Raw genomic sequence first — 19901 nt, forward strand, 5'->3', positions numbered from 1 at the left:
AAAAAAAANAAAAAAAAAGAAGAAAACCTACCCTTCGCAGGGATCGTCGCACTCGCAAGTCGGGCACCCTGCCGAGTCGGTCTTAAATCCATATTGACAGACTTGAGCACATTGTTGCAGTGTACAGGCTTGCGGGGGCAAGGATCGACCCTGTTGTTGGCTCGTAGTCGTCGTAATGCTGCTGCTGCTGCTAGTACTGCTCGGGGTTACGGTAGATTTATCGCTGCAATCGACTTTTTCGGCTGGTCCCATCGAACCGCTGACTTTTTTGCCCGTCCGGTCGACGCACCAGCAGACCAGGCCGTTTTGCGAGCACTGCCTCGGCTCGTACTCGCCGTCTGCAAAATAAAATGGGAGCCATTTTTTTTAAAGTGAAAAATTTTTCCAGATAAAACTACGACGTTTTCTCCGTGATATATTAAATAAAAAAAAGTTTTCACTCAGCGCGAATATAACATTAGCGCAACGTGGTCATTGATTTATAACGTACAAGAAGTTGGTGTTTAAGCTGAGATGGAGAGAGCGAGAAAGATATGAGTTGTAAAATTTGTATCTACGAACTTCCGCGCTCTTCTTCCATTCTCTCTCTCTCTCTCTCTCTCTCTCTCTCTCTCTCTCTCTCTCTATGGCATAGAGCATCTAATTTCATACGCACATTCAAGAGAGAAACTTTTCCGAATGCAGTTAGAGTCTGCGCGCGCGCGCGCCTCGGATGAAATATCGCGATCGCGAATTTTTGCGTGTGATCTACATATTATTATAAATTTATAGTTTTTTTTTTGCTTTCCGCTGGCTTCCTCCGCTGCACCCAGGAGCCATGTTATGAATCACTCGACGCGCGCGCAGTGCAGTATAATAATTGTGAATAGTTTCGCGCTATTATTCTTACGTCGACGAGGTATATCACGAGATGATACGCGCTCGCATGCGAAAGTACAGCCCCGTTATCCTCGGAGCTCGCGTCGTAAATCGTCGCATTTTCACTTTAATACGAGTACTTTTCATTGATGAAAACTTATCGTAAAAATCTAAGCCGTGAGCGACGTTGTAAAGAACGTCGTGATACAGCCGAGCACGTCGGTATATAGGCGCTAGATTTCCATGCGTTACATGGTGGATGATAAAAAGAGCGTATGTGAGGCCGATAAATCAGGCACGTCAAGCGGATAGGCGACAAAAATTGAAGCTGGTAAAAGTCATCGAGGGCATTATTACGATCGCACTCCGGATGCGGCAAACAATTGCTCGCGGATCTAAAATTTACCTTTCCAGCGCGCGCATAATATGCTCCTGTCTCTCCATTTCTCGGCTCTGTACGAATGATAAAAAGCTCGAAAACAAAGTACAGGGGGCACGAGGCGAAACGCAATTATTCCACTGAAGTGCACCTCTAAGCAATTCCACAATCCACTTAGCGGCGAAAAGCTCAACGCCGCTTGCTCTCTTATTCTTCCCTTTTTTCCATTCTCTCTCTCTCTCTCTCTCTCACTCTCTCGTGGTCAAAAAAGCCCGAAGTAGCAACATACACACAAGTATAGACTCGCATACACACACACACGTGGCACCATTTATAAACTCTCGGGGTGCGAGCCGAGAAAAAGTTGCTACACCAGTATAGCTCGTAAGTAGTAACACGCTGCTGCTACAGCTGCAGAGGAACTCGCAATAGTTCAAGCCCGCGAGTCACTTTGACTAATCCTCCTTGCCATCTGGGCCGGTCGCGCGCTATTTTTCAAAAGCTTCTTCTCTCTCGCTCTCTTTAGCTCCGCTCCGACGTAGTACTACACCACTAACGCCGAAAAGAACGCGAGAGCTTGCAGTACGAGTCTTTTTCTCGCGCCTGTCCATGTGTAGCTTTCGGCACGTACTACCATACCCACGTCAGTGTATAATACATGTGTGTGTGCGTGCCTCCCTCAGTTACTCAACCGCAGAGGGTCTACTCGACGATATACGGCGACGCTGTTCGAGCTCTCGCACACTTATAAAACTTATTGGGGACGAGGGAGATCGAGGCAGCTAAGCTTGCGAGGCTTTACACGACTGGCTGCGCTCGAAAAGCCTGTTCTCCATATTACACGAGCGGCTGAGCGCGGCCAAGCTAGTAGAAGAGCAACTTTGGTGCGTCGATCTATACGTAACCTGTGCAACGCTTTTCTGCGTGTACACACTTGGTATTTTATTCACTCGACTGGTGAGGCACGAGCCCCATCTCCAGTCCGTCGTTGTATCTCATATCGCTCCTGCACTTCCATATATATGTGCCAGGTATGCGCTTGCCAGTGTCCATATAGCCTCTCTCTCTCTCTCTCTCTCTCTCTTTTGGATTCAGCCGAGCGACGTATTGCTTTATTGCCTCGACACTATATCTGATACGTATGCGCTGCTGGTCTTGCCTCGCACGCCCCCACCCACGGACACAGACACCCTCGCAGGTGACACATACACCCCGAAATATAACGGTCCAAGGGAGCTTTCCGACATTTTATATATAATACGGCGCCGGGCGAGAATGTCTCAGGGATTTAGCGCACTCCGTTTTATTTTACAGTTGACTTTTACTGTATACATCGCCGAGAGGGAGAGAGAGAGAGAAAGATACGGATACTCGAGGCTAGCTCGACGCTTGAAATTTTACGGTTTCCAGTGTCGGGAAAAAGATTTTCTCTCTTTCTATAGCACTTCCTCTCTCGACTTTATATATACGTACATATATAGGTATAGGAGCTCGCGCGCGGCCGGTCCCCGTTGGCCGTCGCGCAGCTCGCTGCGATAAAGTTGCACGCGTATACCGCTATAGGAAAATTCAACGCCATCTCGCTCTTGGCTTTGTGCGGAGTATTTACGCGCAATTATACGACAATTAACGGGACGACGAGCGGTTGCTGCTTCTGCAGCCTCGTTTTATATCAATTGGACGGCTCGTGCGCGTCGTGCTGCAGTGCTCCGTTCTTTTATCCACTGCTCTGCGATTGTTCCTTCGCATGTGTATAGATATATATACGCTCGCAGCTGTTCTTGTCGCGTTAGAGAGGACGACGAGTAAGGCACAATTTGTAGCCATGAGCAAATAAACAAGCTGCGAAACTCGTAGAATCAACTCTCGGCAAACATTTTCGGTGCGACAAATTGAAGCAATTTTAGTCTTGGCGCTTATTTATTCCAAATCCGCGCGCGCGCGCGACTCGCAGCAAAGCTTTATTTGACGTTCACATTAGCCGATGACGAAGCCAGGTAAAATTGGTCTACGTCGCATCGCAATTGTCATCCTATACAGCTACAGGAGCCATATTAATTGCCGCACTTGCTATTATTGACAGTATGCGCATAAACAAGAACACTCGGTGTCGTCGCAGTACTCTATAATATACGGTGGATGTATGCAGGGCGCAAGTTCGCGGGTCACCAAGTTTGGCCTGATTATCGAGGGCAATTTTGTCGCGTATAATGTAGCGAGATAGCGCGTTTATTTACTTCATTATCGTACGTCGAATTATGCAGTTGATTCTTCGAGTTGTGTACATGCAGTGTATGTGTGTGATTCGTGCACGGCATAGCAGCGTAGCAGGAGTTTCCGCCTCGCTTGTATATCTAGTCAATCAATTATATTCATAACGCGGCATAATACGAGCGAATCCGAGAGCTCTAATTTCGAGCTTGCGAGCTTGCGTAATCAGCTCGCTCGCTATGGCAAAAAGATGACAGAGAGAAGTGCACGAGCTGATATTTGTATCGAGGAGCTTTATATGTGCGCGATAGCCTCGATTTCTCGTATAATAGCAGCTCGTTAAGGCGTGTCGAAACGTTAATGCAGCTTATTTTTTAGTCATCAAACAGCAGACGCATAATTTATGCACCACGATCTTGCGCAACTGCCATCGTATATATATATATACGGTATGTGAAATACAGGCACACTCACTGGGAATCCCTGATAAGCTTAAAATAATAATCACACACAAGCAAGCCGCGCGCGCGAATATAACAGAGGAGCACATATATCGCATAATCATGAAACATCGTCGAACGTGGTAGGTATAACATTGCGCCGTCGTTGTAGGATCGTTATACTCTCGCGCTGTAAACAGAGGATTAGCAGCTGCAGGTGTATAATACATAGAGAGACTCGAGTGAAATATATATATATATATAGAGAAAGAGAGAGAGAGAGAGAGAGAGAGCGAGAAAGGCAGAAGATGTGCGAAGAGAGCTTAGCAAAGCACACCGGCAGCAGCAGCAGCAGGAGCAACTAGCAGCTCGCGCGCAGAGATACGCCGACTTTTATTGTTTTACCCTCGCGCGAAGCACATACAACGCCCGGTATACACAACACAATAGTTCTTAATCAAGCTGCTCACTCGCTACGTGCTAACGCAAAGTTGCCTTTGTACGTATGTGTGTATGTGTGACGAAGCTCGGCGTGTAGTGGTGTGGCTGACTGCGCGCATAGCGCTGTGCATTTAATACGTGCTATAATATGGTACACACATATAGGCGCGTAACCCGTCCGAGCGCGGCGCCAGTTCGCACGTTCGATAATGTGCCAAGCGAGAAGTTGAGTAGTATAGCAGCTGCGCCAGTCAGCCACGTGTGTATATTATACGGGGCGCACACACGTACGCGTTATATACCTACGCGCCCGGCTGCTGAGCTTAAATGCTATAACACCACCGAGTCGGGCCGAGAGCTAGTGCGGTTTGCTATACTCTTTAAAGGCTAAATATTCGCTGACGCCGGCCCCGCCGTATATAGTGCCGCCGCCGCACATATAGCCAACCCAGTCGACGCGATCGTCCACGCACCGCCTTTATAAATACGAGCACATCGACGCGAGTATAACGACATTAGCAACACCAAGCTCATACGAGATTTAGTTATTATATAACGATGTTGAGAGAAAGAGAGAATAAATATACACACACACACACGTGCTTTTTGCCTGCTCTCGGGGCCACTGGACTCGCTTTATATGGTCATGCCCCTGCCTGCTTTCCTCTACACAACGCTACATATAATAACCTGACTCTGTTTGCTTTTTGGCTTGTTTTTCTGCGAGCGAGTTCAAGTGCGTGCAGTGATCTCGGCTTCCATTCTGTCGAGGGTAATGATTCGTTATTTTTTTGCTTTTTCATTTCAACGCCCGCGTTCTTTGTCCGACATTATATTCGGTGTAACGAACGAGCACAATGCATTTTTCAAGATCTCATAATACCATCGGAATATTGACGGCAAATAGGTTTTCCATATTTTTTAAATATAACCAACATTTTTCAGCGCATCATTTTTGTATAGCTGGCTTTGTATTTTGCAAAAATTAATGTTGCGCATGAAGCTTTCAAAACATTGATTATTATTGCAAAAGCCAACACAATATGAACCCGGTGAATACAATCAATATTTGCAGCTGCAAGTAACGGTATAATGGAATTTATTAATAACATTTAATGAAAAAATTTTGCCGTGAAAAAGAAAATAATGCCAGTTATTTTTATCAGTAATTCAGAATTAATTTAAATGAAAGTTATCTCGGCTGCTAATTAAATGTTTTAATTCCTGCCGAGTTGACCTATTACTCCAATGAAGCGCGACAGAGGCACTTTCCATGGAGAATTAACAGCCAATCATCGAATCGATTTTATCTTGTCAACGCACTTTTTCTCGCTCTCCCGATGGAAATGCTCTTTTACAATTCGCTCTTTTTATTCTTTCCGTTTTATTTATGTTTTCGAAACCTGACGTCAGCGGCATTTCAGCCGCGATACTAGAGAAGAAACTTTTCTATATTGTCACGTGGGACGACAAGGCCCCACCAGTGACGCGGCGCACTACAATGAGAGTCATAAGCATAGCTCATCAGCGGCGGCAGTATCAGTACATCAAGCGACGAGGAGACACCTTGCGCGAACGGCCCCTCCCCTCTGATATATTTTGAGCCTAATTAGTTATTTCGCCTTTTATTTAACCCCTTCCCACGTAACAATATAAAACACGCGTATCATCAACACCGACAGTGCAGTACAACGTGTATCGCTTAGTTGGATTGTTGAAAATTTATTAAGCGATTTACGATTTTTCCGCAGGCCTCTTTTTCGCGCATTCGCTCGAACTAATTTACACTCAAAATGTGGCTCCGAAGCGCCGCGTTGTCGTACGGGTCGGGCGCGCATATAGTCGCGCTGCCACACGACGTTAGAAATTTCCGCAAACCGCATCACATCCGCGCTCACTGCATCTGGCAGGCAAACTTTCACATGCACGGGAGACGAAACACCGTGTTTATATACACTAACGTATAATTTATTTATATCATAAAGCACATCCCGTACATACAGACTCGCGCGCAGACAAGGTATATACAACGACGCGTACGTCATCATATATAGGATCACCGCAATTTATAATATATTGCGCAGGGATTTTATACGCTCGAAGCGACGCTGACTCGAGCGTCAAATTTCTCCTTGCGTGCTCTCGAGCTGTGTGTACGAGGCGGCCTCGGCTACAGCTCGCCCGTCGATCCATCATTTTTATGCTCATCTTGTGCCTCGGTGCCGAGTAAGAGACGCGCCGCGTGACGAGAACGAAAGGAGGTGGTGGCTGCGCGGCGCACTTCACGATTTACAATGTGTGGGTGTGTATACATCGCGAGTAGAGAGCAGCCGCAGCTATATAGGCAGCCCTTTGACGTACCCTTTGTGCGTGATTTGCGACGAGGATGCACCGCCCGTGCAGGCACGAGTTCCCGCAACAAAGCTCATCGACCTGGAATTGATTTTTAGTTACACCTCCCTTAAGTGTAAGCGGCGCAGAGCGACGGGTGAATGCACGCACGAATCGAGCCGAATTCGAAAGACCCCCGCTGAGCTACAAGGGATGCCGGTAGATACTAATTGATCAAAGTCTCCGATGTATTTAAACGCAAGTGCATCGGTCGTGTCTCGGACGTTTCGACACGATGTGGGTTAATTGCGCTTTATTCGCGCTCGTGCGCGAGTAATTAGCCAAAATAAATGCGGCACACGCGTTGGTAAATATACCGAGCATTGAGGCAAACAATGAATAGCTATTAAGCGCGAGCCGATACGAGCGCAGAGAGAGATAAAGACGAGTTGGCCTTCGAAGTTGCACCAATCGTCGACTATACGCTATTGCGAATGAGCGTCATGAATATTTTGATCGCGATGTAGTCTCGCGTACACGCGTGACAATTTACCAACTGCATCATCAGAAGGTTACACTCACGTGCTATGTGTAGTTGGAAACTAGACTCGTGTAGAACGTGTGTAACGTACGTTGGTACGTACATGGCACACAGCTCGTACAGCCCCTGAAAGCTCTCAGAGTTCAATCGCGCGCGAGCAGCAGCAGCAGCAGCAGTGGAGCGAGAGAGAACATGAACTTTGCTTCGGCATACAGATGTTATTGCACACAAAAGTTCCCGTTTTCCCTCTGCTTTCTGGCCAATTCTACCTATGTAGTAGTAGTCAAAAGCCGTGGCTGCACTGTAGCAGCAGTATCTTACACGATAGCTTTATCGAACCGAGGCTTTATATATAGGCTACGCGCTCGTACGTATCGGAAAGCCCAAAACATACGACACTGGAATACGCAGCTGGAAAAAGGAGTTTCGCGCGGGCGCGTGTAGCTACGGAATCATTTTTCGCTTACTTCGCCACCGCCAACTCCTTAAACGCAATCTCGAAAGCTCCGCGCACTCTGTGTACTACCGCTATACGACTGTTTCGATCGCCATGGCAAATGTTCAAAACCGAGAAAACGGTGCATTGCGTAGAGTACATAGGGCCTCGAGCTTTATACACGAAGCAAAAAATAGATATATTCGCGCGCTCGCTGCGAGGATAACGCGTCCTTGAAGTTATAGAAAATAAAGGTTTCCAATGTATAGATAGATACTATCGCATCCCCCAAACTGCAACACGCCTGCCACGGTGGAAACACACGTACACCACACGCGCACGAGCGAGCGAGCGAGCATAAGAAATAGCTGATAAGAACGCCCGAGGATATGTACATGCTGCTGTCTATATAACCGAAAAGCGCCGCCGCTGCCGTATTGCACGTATTCTCGAGGAAGGTGTATAGCATGTATTTCGTGTTCAGAAGAGAGAGAGAGAGAGCGAGGCGGAAAACTATGTGAATATAGGTACCGAGGCAGGTTTGAAAAGGAAAACCCAAAGCCAATCTGAGCGCGACGTGGGAAAATTGAGAAAAATAGTATCGCATGTATGTGTCGAAAACAAGCAGATGAACAAAGACCAACGTATGCTAGAGCAGAGAGAGAGACAAAAACGTGCTTTAATTTCAAACCACGCGTATCTTTGATAAATAACGTCTCGAATGCCAAGTTATATCATGAGGGAAGATAAAAGTTGGCCGAAAAATAGAAGAAGAAGAAGAAAAAGTCGAATTAAAATTATTCATGCAAATGAACAGTTCACTCGCACATTGACATTAAAAATATATAAGTATATACGTATGGAAAGCGCGGCTAAGAGAGAAGGTGTAACTAAGCCATATAATTTCTATGCAAAGAAAAGTTCAAAGTTGCGCCGAGGGGGAAGAAAAAATTTTTACCTACTCCAGTAATTTTTCATCCCCGAGCGAGTTCCAAAAAACTTCTTTGTTACGTATATACGCGCGCTGCTTGCACACGCTCAAGAGAGAGAGAAAGCTCGCCCACGTGCCAAAGAGTTCCTGCCTGCAGTAGTGGCACGCAGATCTTTTGCAGTTGGCAGTATAACCGAAACTTCGCGAGCGAAACTTACGTTTGAGAAAACTTTTTTTTTCGGCTGCTTTAACCGAAAAATAAGTTCGCGCTCCTTTTCGTTTTTTTTTTTTGCTGCTCGTCGACGGTCGACGAGCGAACGCATATACAAGCTCTCGGCTTTAGATAACAAAACTCTGCTTCATTACAAGCGCGCTTGCGTTTAAATATTTTTCCACTCTTTCTCCGTCTCGAGTTCTGTCCGTGCGCAACAGAAGTAGCAGTCGTAGTATACACAGGTACGTTTGATTCCGACAGTCGCTCGTTTAATGGGGGGAGGCAAGAAGCGATTCTAATGCGCGTCAATTTTCCAACTTCGGCTCGCTTGATTCATAAAGACTTTTCAACGCTTTGTGAATCGAATAAAGAGAAAGAGGAAAATAGAGAGAGAGAAAGACTGAAGATAGGTCGAGCGCACCAGGATAAAGTAAGGTAAGAATCTTTCTCTGTCTCTCGGGCGCGCGCGCGACAGCCGGAAAAAAGACAATCATCGTTACGCCGCCTCTCTATAGATCCACAAATTGTACAGCAGAGTATATACACAGAGACCGCCGCGACTTTGCTGCTGCCGCTGCTGCTGCGCTGTATAGAGCGCAGCGTGAACGCCCGAGTAAAAGTAAGGCAATTACCCAGAAAATAGAGGAGAAGATCGTTGAATCGAAACAACCGTGGGATGATCATTTCTCTTATCTGTCTCTGAAATACTCCTGCGCTTTAAATCTTGCGCTGCTATTTTTTCGCCCAACAAGCTACGTACTACACAGCTGCAACCGTCACTTATTTCTTTCTCGCTTATATACTTCACTCGACTCTGTATCCATACAACCGGATCAACTAAATTGCATCCTCGAAGTCTTATTTACGAATCTTTTATTCATAATTCGATTTAAAGTGCGTCCTAAAAGAAAACTCGTCTGCAATCAGGACAAAGAGCTCTATTTTTTCATCAAATTCAAACGGCGATATTATTTACAGATTGCAGATTACCTAAAAAGAGTAAAAAGTACGATAACGAAGCGCAAAAGAGTCGATCGTATACTACTCCAATGAGATTTACACTTTTAGAGAGCTGCCACCTGACGGAGGGGTCAAAAAGCGATCGCTGTACAATATTTATGCGATTACAGAGTCAGTCGCGGTAGCAATATGGCATACACAGTACAATACTCTCATTCTCTTTTCTCTATATATATATATAAAGTCAAATCAAATTGAGAGACCCGCGGGGCACGAAATATCGACATCGATTTCGCGTCATTGTCAAATACAATATCTACTCTATATACATTATAGAGTAGAGGGAGAAACTAAAGCTCGATTGTAGTCAACTGAAAAATTCCAGCCTGACACTTTTATTGTGCGCATTCCAAGTATATATAGAGCGATGCGATAAAAATTAAACACGCTCCGCGGCAATAATAATAAAACGAGCTGCGAATCGCGCAACGAGGCGAAGAATTCACCGAGGTCTCCCCGGGCTCGCGACATCCCTCAAAGTCTCTCTTGGGTATAGTCGACGCGCGCGAGACACAAAAAACAAGCAAGCAAGCAAGCAAGCAAGCAAAGGAAGGCAAGGGAGCAAAAGCTCGACTTACCTTCGTTGCACTGGGGCACGTAGCCGCGTCCCTGGCGCTCGGATATGCTCAGCATCTCGGCGAGCATGCGATTTCTGTGACAGGCGCTCAGTCCCGTCGGTGTCCTGCAGACGCCCCCGCACTTGGCGGTGGTGCAGCACTTTTGCGGATCCGGACAGTCGAGGTCGTGCTTGCACCTGGTCTTGGCCTCGCAGTCCTGCAGACGGCTCAGGGGACAGTTGCCGGGCCGCTTGATCTCGACGCTGTCCGGGCAGCAGACCCCGTACTCCTGATTGTACTCGACGAGGCAGCGGTAGAGGGGCGGACAGGTCGGTTTACCCGGGCTGTCGCCGCACAGGAAGGGCCTGGGCGAGTCGGTGATCTGCAGAGGCTCGCCTGCCGGGCACACGTTGGCCAGAGACTTGGCTTTGCGACAGGACGGCACCGGTGGACAGGGTGGTCGAGCGCAAGGCACGTCGATCAGTTCGCAGGTCTGCGAGCCTCCGCCCGGGCAGACGACTCCGCGGCAGGGATCTCGACACTCGCAGCGAGGACAGCCCGTTGTGGGCTCGATCTGCAAAAACAAAAGTACATAAAAGCGCACTGAGTTTGATTCGTAATCGTAAGCAGGACTTTTAAATGCGCAATAACACAATGTATTATATCGAGCATCGAACCAACAAGCGCTGCGTAATAACCATTCGGCTAATAATAATAAACGTCGATTCGCCGGGCGAATTGGCAAAGAAAATAATAATCGGTTATGTGTATGCGCACGGGGTGCTCGAAATGCTCCAACATTAATAGGGCATAGCATTGTATATGTATACGCATACATTTATATATAGCCGCCGTTGCCGCTGCAGCATTATAATATATAGTGCCGGGGCGCGCACACGTCTCGACGAAATACAATATTGGCCAATAATGCATGAATGCAGTCGTTATATTCTGATAGATATCTCTAATAGTCGAATCGGCCGCAGAGCAGTATTTACCGGCTTAATATTCCGCATATGCATGTGTTTACGCACGTGTGCACGGTGCACATAGTAGCACACAGTCGCTATATATATATACCGTAGCCCTCCCCAAAACGAGCAAGGGAAATGCCCAGCAAATGCTGATGTAGTGCGAAACTATATACATGCCAGGCGCGTATTATTGCAGTTGACCGGAACCGAATTCGAATCTACGCGTATTGTTGCATCTAGTTAACTTTTCGTCGAGAGCTGATCGAGCGGCCGATTAGAAAAATGGCCGTGCGTCTCTTGGGTTAATAATACAGCGAAGCAATCACTGCACTATTATTATTATTCGGACATTCGAAACCGATAAGAATAAACTAAACTCGAAACTAGGATAAAGTCGTTTTTTATCATTGAAATAACAAAGCCATAGAATTTATATAGATTCGTATTACGCCGAGAGAAGAAAAAAAAGTTGTAAAAAAAGAGGCGAAACTCTCGACGACTGTATATATTTCAAGTCGAAAGAGACTCGACTTTGAATTAACGAACGAGCCATGCAGTACAGCAGCGAGATAGACTACCGCGTGTGCCAAGGCAGAGCTGCAGCAGCGCAGCGAGTCGCGCGGACGATCCCAACTCCCAGTTGTGCGATAAAAGAGAGCAGCAGAACTCGTTAATCTGTATATACTCCGCGGGGCCGCAGCGACAAATCGCTCTTTGCAATTTGCTCCCCCGCCGCCGCCGCCGCCCCCGTGGTTTTATTATACATCTGCGGAGTCGAAGGGAAGCGAAATAAAGAAAACCAAATTAAATGGATTATTACCTCGAAGCCGAGCGGGCAGAGCATGCGGCACGTGTGCGCCGGGCACACCCTCGGATGATCGCAGTCGACCCGCTGCCTGGAGGGCGCCCTGGTGCCGGCCACCTCCACGCCGAACTCGTCGACGCACCAGCAGGCAGGGCCGCCCTCCTCCTGGCCGGGATCGCACTGGACCCGCTCGAACTCGCCGGTGGCGTTGTCGCAGCGAGGAATCAGCTGGGCCGGCCCGCGGGGCCCGAGAGCCCGGGAGCGACGACTCGCCGCCAGGGCCAGCTGCTCGCAGCCCGTCAGCTCGCCGGAGACGCATCGCTTGCCGCAGGCCGTGGAGCAGCAGCGCTCGACCGTGGCCAGGCAGTCGGCGTCGCTCTTGCAGCTGGCCGAGCGCGCCGGGCAGACGTTCTGCTCGTCGTAGGCTGGACAGCGTCCGACCGATCGCTCGATGGCGTTACCTGCAACGTCGAACCATATAAAGTACAATTAGCGATCGTTGTTATGAATGATTTGTGAGATTTATAAGAATTCAGCCAATTTGTTCCTATTGATCGTTGCAAACACGTCGAAAGTTTATCGCCGAAATTATGTACAATCGATTATTTACCTGTTACTATATAAATAGAGCATATTGTTGGTTTGTATCGAGAGTACGGGTCGATTTCATTTACGTCAGCAGACGTGAGCGATCGCCTCAATGGTCATAACCACTGCTCCGGATTTCTAAATCCAGTTCATTTATTTATGTACGAGTTATACGTTGTGCAGAGGCATTAAACTATAAAGAGAGACGAGTTGTGATACGGAATCAGAATTTCAGGACGTTCGATGCTCCTATACGTACGCGCCTTCCAATACAATCAGGCAGTTTGACCGTCACTCGATATTTCGCAAGTATTTAGGTTACGGATTCACCTTTCGAATAGCCGCAAGAGCGCCAAACAAGTCATTTGAATTTTCGTAAAGAAAGTCACGTGCCACGAGAACGAACGTATACAATTGCAGAAACGATCGTCTACGATCACTATACTGTATATTTTTGCCGAAGAAATTACCGACTTGGAAATCGGAACAACTGATTCCGATATCTTCTCTCCGAGTTGCTACTGCTGCTGCTGCTGCTGCTGCTGCGAGAGTCTGTATCGATTTTGCATTATTCCGACTTCTCTAATCTTTGGTTTCGCCTCGCGCGCGTATAACACATAAGAGAGAAGCGAAAGATACGCCGCTGCAGTCTCGAGGAGGAGTCGACGTCACGTATCCTCCGTATATATACGGCGTTTTCATCTCGAGAAATTTCCAAAATCCCTGTCTCGCACGCGCAAAACTATTTCTATATAACCTGCTTTACTATATATATGTGTCTATCTTTCTCGCTCGCTCTCGCTCTGCAGGCGAACAGCGTCGTCGTCGCCTCGTCTGTCGAGTCGTGCCAACATTTTTAAGCTCTATCCTAGCGCGCGATGACTTCGTCGCCGAGGACTTTTTTTGCTAGCTTCATTTCCAGATTCTTTCGAACTCGGGGGAAAAAGTAATATTAACAAGGTGCAAAAGTTTTTCTGCCCAGCTGCCGAAAGGAGAAGCTAGGAAAAGGAGGAAAAAAGTGACGCGAGTCAAGATCGCGCAGCTACTTGCTTCATCGCACCGGTCAATATTTGGGTACTCTTACGGCTTACATCTTGTATAGATATAGGCAGAGATGTATATATCGAGGAGCTCTCGAGTCTCTGTAGCTGGAAATTGTTAAAAATTGGCCTCGTGGCTTCGTGCGAGTGTATACCTAACGGATCCTCGACATCCTACTGCCACACTTATGGCTCGTCCAACACTTTTCATCGCCTTTCTTCCTCCTCCTCCTTCGCGAGCGCACCCGACTTGCCTCTCTCTCTCTTTATCTGCGCGTCTTTTTCTCAAATGCGTTACGTATTTTGCATGCCAGCAATAAAACGCGCGTGCCAACGGTTAATTCCTTTCTCTCTTTTTTCCGTTCTCCTTTCTCTCCTCACGTGTATAACTTGACGTCGTCGTCGTCGTGTTTTTTATTTATTTTTCTTTTCCCCCTCAACGCGATTTATCAAAACGAGCGAGCTCCTTTACAGGGAATTACAGGTGCAGTGGTTTATACATAAAACTTGTCCGGAAATTGCTCGAAAGATAGCTCGTAACACAATGATTTTCTTGACTGCAAAAGTAGAACAATCGCTCGTCGTTATACATCTATAGAATGTCGGGCAGGCGCGCAGCCCGAGTAAAGCCCGAGATTGATTGATACGGGCGAGGACAAAAAGTGGAGCCTCGGAGGCGTTACAGCGTGCCGAAGCAGCAGCAGCTCGCGGCGGCGCCTCTTCTCTCTCTTCCGCTCTTTCTCTTCCTCGGTATCATTATGAAAGACGTCGCTTTTTCAACGTTAACCCGAGGCACGCGGACGGCTAATTGATTCGCGTGCCGAGGAAGTAAAGTAAAAAGAAAAGAAAAAAAAGAACAGCGCGCCGCGCGGCTTATACAATTATTTCGCATGCTCCGCGAGCAAAAACGATAAAAATCAGATTAATCTTGCGTCATTATGAGGCCGCGGGTTGCAGTGTATATACGCGTGCCGCGGCTCAGGCAGCGCGTGTGCAACGATATTGAAGACACGACACGAGTCGTTGTCGCGCGGGAACACTGCAATTTGATGAAACTTTGCGTGCGCATCGGCGCACTTGCGCGCATCTGCAGTCTCTTCCTCTTTCTATGAGGATAAGTATACACGGAGCTGCTGCAGCGTTAGGCTTAGTGCGCGGAAACGTCGAGACAATTTATTTTGCGTCTTACTCCTAAATAAAGTTTGCCACTATACCTAGTCGAGTTTGGAATTTGGAAAATATCTAAGGAGGAAATTTTACGAGTAACGTAACGACTGGCATAATACGCGTTAAGCTCGAGTCCGTTAACTCGAAAGCAATGTTTTGAGTCGAGAGAGAGAGAGAGAGAAAGAGATGTGGCGTGGAAAGACGTGCCGAAAGTAAACTTGAATTCGGAAAATTATTGCTATGCTATGAATGATGAATCGCGGTAGGTGGGACGTATGGAAAACTTGGCCCGCGAGAGAGTCTACATAATAATATAAAAGCAGCGTACGCGCGGATGAAGTCAACATTTCAGGAAAGTTTTCTGCCGCGATTCTTCATTTCTTAAACATTATACATATCGAAAAACGGGCCTCGTTAAAATTCAGTATATATTCGCGCGAGCGTCGCTACCTCTTATATACTTATACACACACAATTGTTTGAATTTTTATGTTTAATGTTATACGTGTCTCTCTCTTTCTCTTTCTTGTGCGCGCGCGCGAATCTTATGAATAATACCGAACAGATGGCATAAACATAAATCTCGCAGGCTTCATTTGAATTTTACTTTCTGCGCTCGGGCGCTTCTACTAGCGCATCGCGACGAGCGCGGCAGTTACAAATTTATGTACAGAGAATCAGACGCTCTCTCTCACTCAAAGAGAGACAAAGTATCGACGCGATATAAAGCAAAAAAAGCCGAGCTTTATTTACTCGATGGAAAACGTATTTGCATATCGGCCCGCAGGCTACACTGTATACGCGGCTACAGCTGATAAATATTGCATATCCGATCGGCGAGGCTTTGAGAAACTCGATAGGTATACAGTTATTAAATGATGTTTGCGGGCGTTTAAATTTATTTATATATTTTCGCTCGGTGCGATGTGGTGGCAGCAGTGTTGGTGGTGGTGGTGGCTTCAACACACGGAGGCTTTCACTCAAGTGCGCTTAAACGAGAGCTCGCGGAAGGTCTTTATGTAAGCCAGACGCAATTCGCTGCATGTGCACATTACTCCCGAGGAGAGCGAGGAGCGCGTGGCGTGTATAATAACGCGCTATTATGTATCGGGCGCGTGTCTACGCCGTGGCAACTATAACTGCTATACATCCGCACGAGTCTAAAAGCGCCGTAAGTGACGAAACGCTTTTTTTTCTTTCACTCTCTCGTCAATAAATCTAATATATAAGTAGTTAGCTTTGTGTAACTTGTCGAGTGCCAGACTCGTATCTTTTTTCCCATTTATTTCATCCGCATTCGATCGACATCTATATTGCGTAATTCCTCAAATTCATCCCCATTGCTAAGTTCATCAGCAATTATCAGCGCCCTCGAGAGAAGAAGCGATTTTTCGCCACACGCCACTCGGAACTTGGTTAATTCCCCTCTTTCATTCGCTCTCCGTCTCACCCAGTGGCAACAACATTAGGTGCTCGGGCTAGATGAGCATACAGTAGTTGATGGAATGCCAGAGAGAGAGAGAGAGGGACTAGCCAAGCGCAGTAACTTTCTATATGTATCGAAAGTTCGCGTGGCGCGTTGATGGACGTGTTTCACGCGCATATAACTCCTATATACATATAGACATGGTCGTTTCCATCTTGTATGTATGTGTGTGTGTGTGTACACATGGAGCCTGCAATTCTACTGAGAAAGTTGAAGCCAGTAGCAACAGCGGCAGCAGCAACCTTAGTCATTACCAACGCACAACAGCAAATTCACCAGCAGTACATATAGCCATACTATACGCTCAAACAATCGTGCCTGCAATTAAGCATAGGCGAAACTTTGAAAATCTTTGCGTGCCGAGGCTACTTGTACGTTAGACAAGTACATTCTCGCGCATACTTCTTTTTACGAAAAATTTTTATCGATGCCGTTTATCGCCCACGCGCGTGTTGCAGTTCATTGTCTTTCCCCCCGCAGCCATGCGAGCTGCGATGCACATTGATTTCATCTTCCTCGTTTTTTTTTTCTATTTTCACCTTTTGTGCGAATATTTGGAAACATCCGTGGGAATATAGCGCGACAGTCTCGCGCGCGCGCGCGCCGCGACACACATATATTTTACTACGAATTTTATCTTGATTTTACGACAATGCATATACGTATACGAATAGCGCACGAACTGCGACGCGCGTTCGACTTTCGACAGTCCATGTGCTCAAAACTGTTTGCGTATATGTATGTGTGTGCACAGGCTCGGCCTACACCAGCTCAGCCATGTGCTCTCGCTGCGTAGTCATTTTTTATTTTTTTATTTTGCATTGTCTTTTTCCGACCCGTACGAACAACAAATTTTTTTTTTCAGCAACAAACCCAGAGTTGAGCAATGCCGTTTATTTTTTCAGCACCAGAGAGCCCGATGTTTATAGACCTAGTTTTGCAAAGTGTAACAGCTGCAGCCTATATATAATATGTACACACACGTTCCTCGCGGTAATATCTTTTTAAAAGCAAAAGTTTCGCGTTGTCGAGTTTATAACGCCCGCGCGCAGAGAGATGGCACAGTACTACACTAGTTGCGAGGCTTGTAGCTGGGCTATTAGAATTTAACTGCGCTGCTGCGAGGCGAACGCGAGAGGCACGCGTTTATGCGATGCGACGAAATGTGCGGAGTGGAGAAATTGAAATAGCAAGGAAGAGAGAGAGAGAAAAAAAAATAAAGCGCAGACAGCATCCAACTCGCCGAACGTTATGTACGCCTCGCGAGCAAGTTTAAAAAGTCGTTATAGATTTATCGAGATAATTGACATTGAAAACACTTTGACCGGATCATAACTGAAAGTTTGAAAACCTCTTTTCCAACAGCATGCATGCACTCGTACACAGCCACACACACACACACACACGAGCGTCGAGCGCTCACTATCTGTGTAACAACTCGTTCTTAAACTTTTACTTCTCGCTTTACTTGCACTTGCTGCTGCTGCTGCTGTTGCAGGAAGAAAACTCGTCGCAACGTGGGAGAAGGGGGCACGAAGCGAAGCAAGCACGAAAAAAACGATGAGTTCTTGATAAAAGTGCCACGAGTCGACGCGAGAAAATCCACGTCGTGTGCAAGGAAAAATAAATATAAATGCGAATTTGATTGAATACAAGCTCGCGTGTGCCCGCGCGTCCCGTATATGTATACCGAGCGAGCAGCAAGCTCAACAAATATCGAACGAGCTTTTGAATAACAATTATTTAATTCCATGGCACAGGTAGCCGTTCTCTCTCGCTCGCTGGCTTGCCCTCGCCGAGGTCGACCACAGCAATAATTTTCCGCAAAGGATGTTCGGCCGAGTAATCAAATATTGCCCATCCATATACAATAAATCTATGTATATGGCTGCTGCTGCTGGTCCTCGTGTGTGTGCATGCCCGGAACAATATTCCAACTCGCTTGTGCACACGCGAGCGAAACCGCGCGCGCAAGTAAGCTCCGAGGTGAAAAGCAGAGATGAATATGTAAATCATCGCCGCACGGGTATAACGCAAAATTGATAATCAAGACTTTTTTCATAAAAAAAATAACGAAATTCCAGCGAGGTACGTTGTCGCGCGACTCGAACTCGAACGAAGCTTTATAATTATTAATTTACTCGCGCGCGGTGAAAATGACAAATGAAATTGGATTCCGCGCGTGATTTTTTTCCACAATTCGAGAAATCTTTTATTTTTATAACGAAAATCGAACATTGGCGCGATTGGAGAAGATAATTCGAGTGGCTGCTGCGTATAGAGTAGATCGAGTCTCGGGGGTAAGCTTTTCAATCGAAAAACGCGTCTGTGTTTACGCGCCACTTTAATTCGTATATAGCTCGCGCGCGCGAGTAAATTATATACATCTATAGACTCGTGTTGCCGTGTGTGTATACAGAAGCTTCATCACCACACAAGCTGGCATCAAAGTCAGCCGAGCGAAAAGAAGTGTCTTTGCTCGTTGCTCCTTGAAGCGCAGCAGCAGCAGCAGCACTAGCTGCTCTGATGATTGCTTTTCATCTGCGTCTCGCGTCTCGGAGACTATATATAGCTGCAGAAGCTTAACGCGCCACTCAGAGTATACTACAGGCGCGAAGCAAGCGGATATGGGAGAGTTTTGCGAGCTTCTAAGCCATGCTGTATTATCTGTCTGCGTGTAGATGTGTGCTCGTGTGCTCTCGCGTCTATGCAATCTATACGCGCATTGCTACTGCGAGCGTAAATCCTCCGAGATACATAAGTACGACGAGCGAAAAGTTAACGATGAGTTTAATACGTGCAGATGAAAACTCACTTATGTTAGCGAATCCGTCTATACTTGAGCGCGCGAGCACGAGTTTTTCCAACGCTGTGTCAAGTTTTGCAGTTCCTCGTGTGCGTCGAGTGCCCCGTAAATGTCATTACTGAATATTTTGCAAAATTAAGCAGCAGTGCAGCGCGCGTAATCGTCGAGACGCCGAGGGGAGCAACGACTAATTTTTCCGCAACAACGAGTTTTGTCCGGATTCGGAGCGCGCGCGTTCGACCCACTGAGGCAGCTTTTTTCTACTTGCCAGAACGTTCCATCGAAAGTGAGCGAGAGAAAGCATTTGAAAAATGTACTCATTTGCAATAGGTAGCTAGCTCGAATTGTTTCGTGATTAGCGTGCGCGGGCAAGTGACGTGAGCACACGAGCACAAAAACTCGTACACTTTTACCAAGTCCATATATACGTTTACATTATATAGACAGAGCTCGAACGATGGAATGTAAGCGCAGAGTCAATATTGATCAACCGCACATATACTATTCTCGACTTTCCATGATATGCCGCCGCTGCTCGCACTAGTCCAAGCGTGCGCACTCATCGAGCTCGCCTTTGTATTATCCTTACAATGTCTTGATGAATCTGTTCTCTTCGAAGCGTAAGATTAACATTTGTTGGTTTTTCTTTTCTTTGGTAAATGTCGCACGAATGCGA

The 19901-nt window shown here is 46.7% G+C and overlaps 1 protein-coding gene across 1 annotated transcript in view; it reads right to left on the minus strand.

Moving 5' to 3' along the window:
• Positions 1 to 19901, minus strand: part of LOC106652217 — a 75414-nt gene that overhangs the window by 16654 nt on the left and 38859 nt on the right. The window contains exons 3-5 of the mRNA XM_014371038.2: positions 12154 to 12599; positions 10381 to 10933; positions 32 to 338 (exon numbers count right to left, since the gene is read on the minus strand). Coding sequence (XP_014226524.1) covers positions 32 to 338; positions 10381 to 10933; positions 12154 to 12599 — 1306 coding nt within the window. The remainder of the gene's footprint in view (positions 1 to 31; positions 339 to 10380; positions 10934 to 12153; positions 12600 to 19901) is intronic.

The sequence above is a fragment of the Trichogramma pretiosum genome, unplaced genomic scaffold, assembly GCF_000599845.2.
Source record: "Trichogramma pretiosum strain Unisexual culture from Peru unplaced genomic scaffold, Tpre_2.0 scaffold31, whole genome shotgun sequence".
Taxonomy (NCBI): Eukaryota; Metazoa; Arthropoda; class Insecta; order Hymenoptera; family Trichogrammatidae; genus Trichogramma; species Trichogramma pretiosum.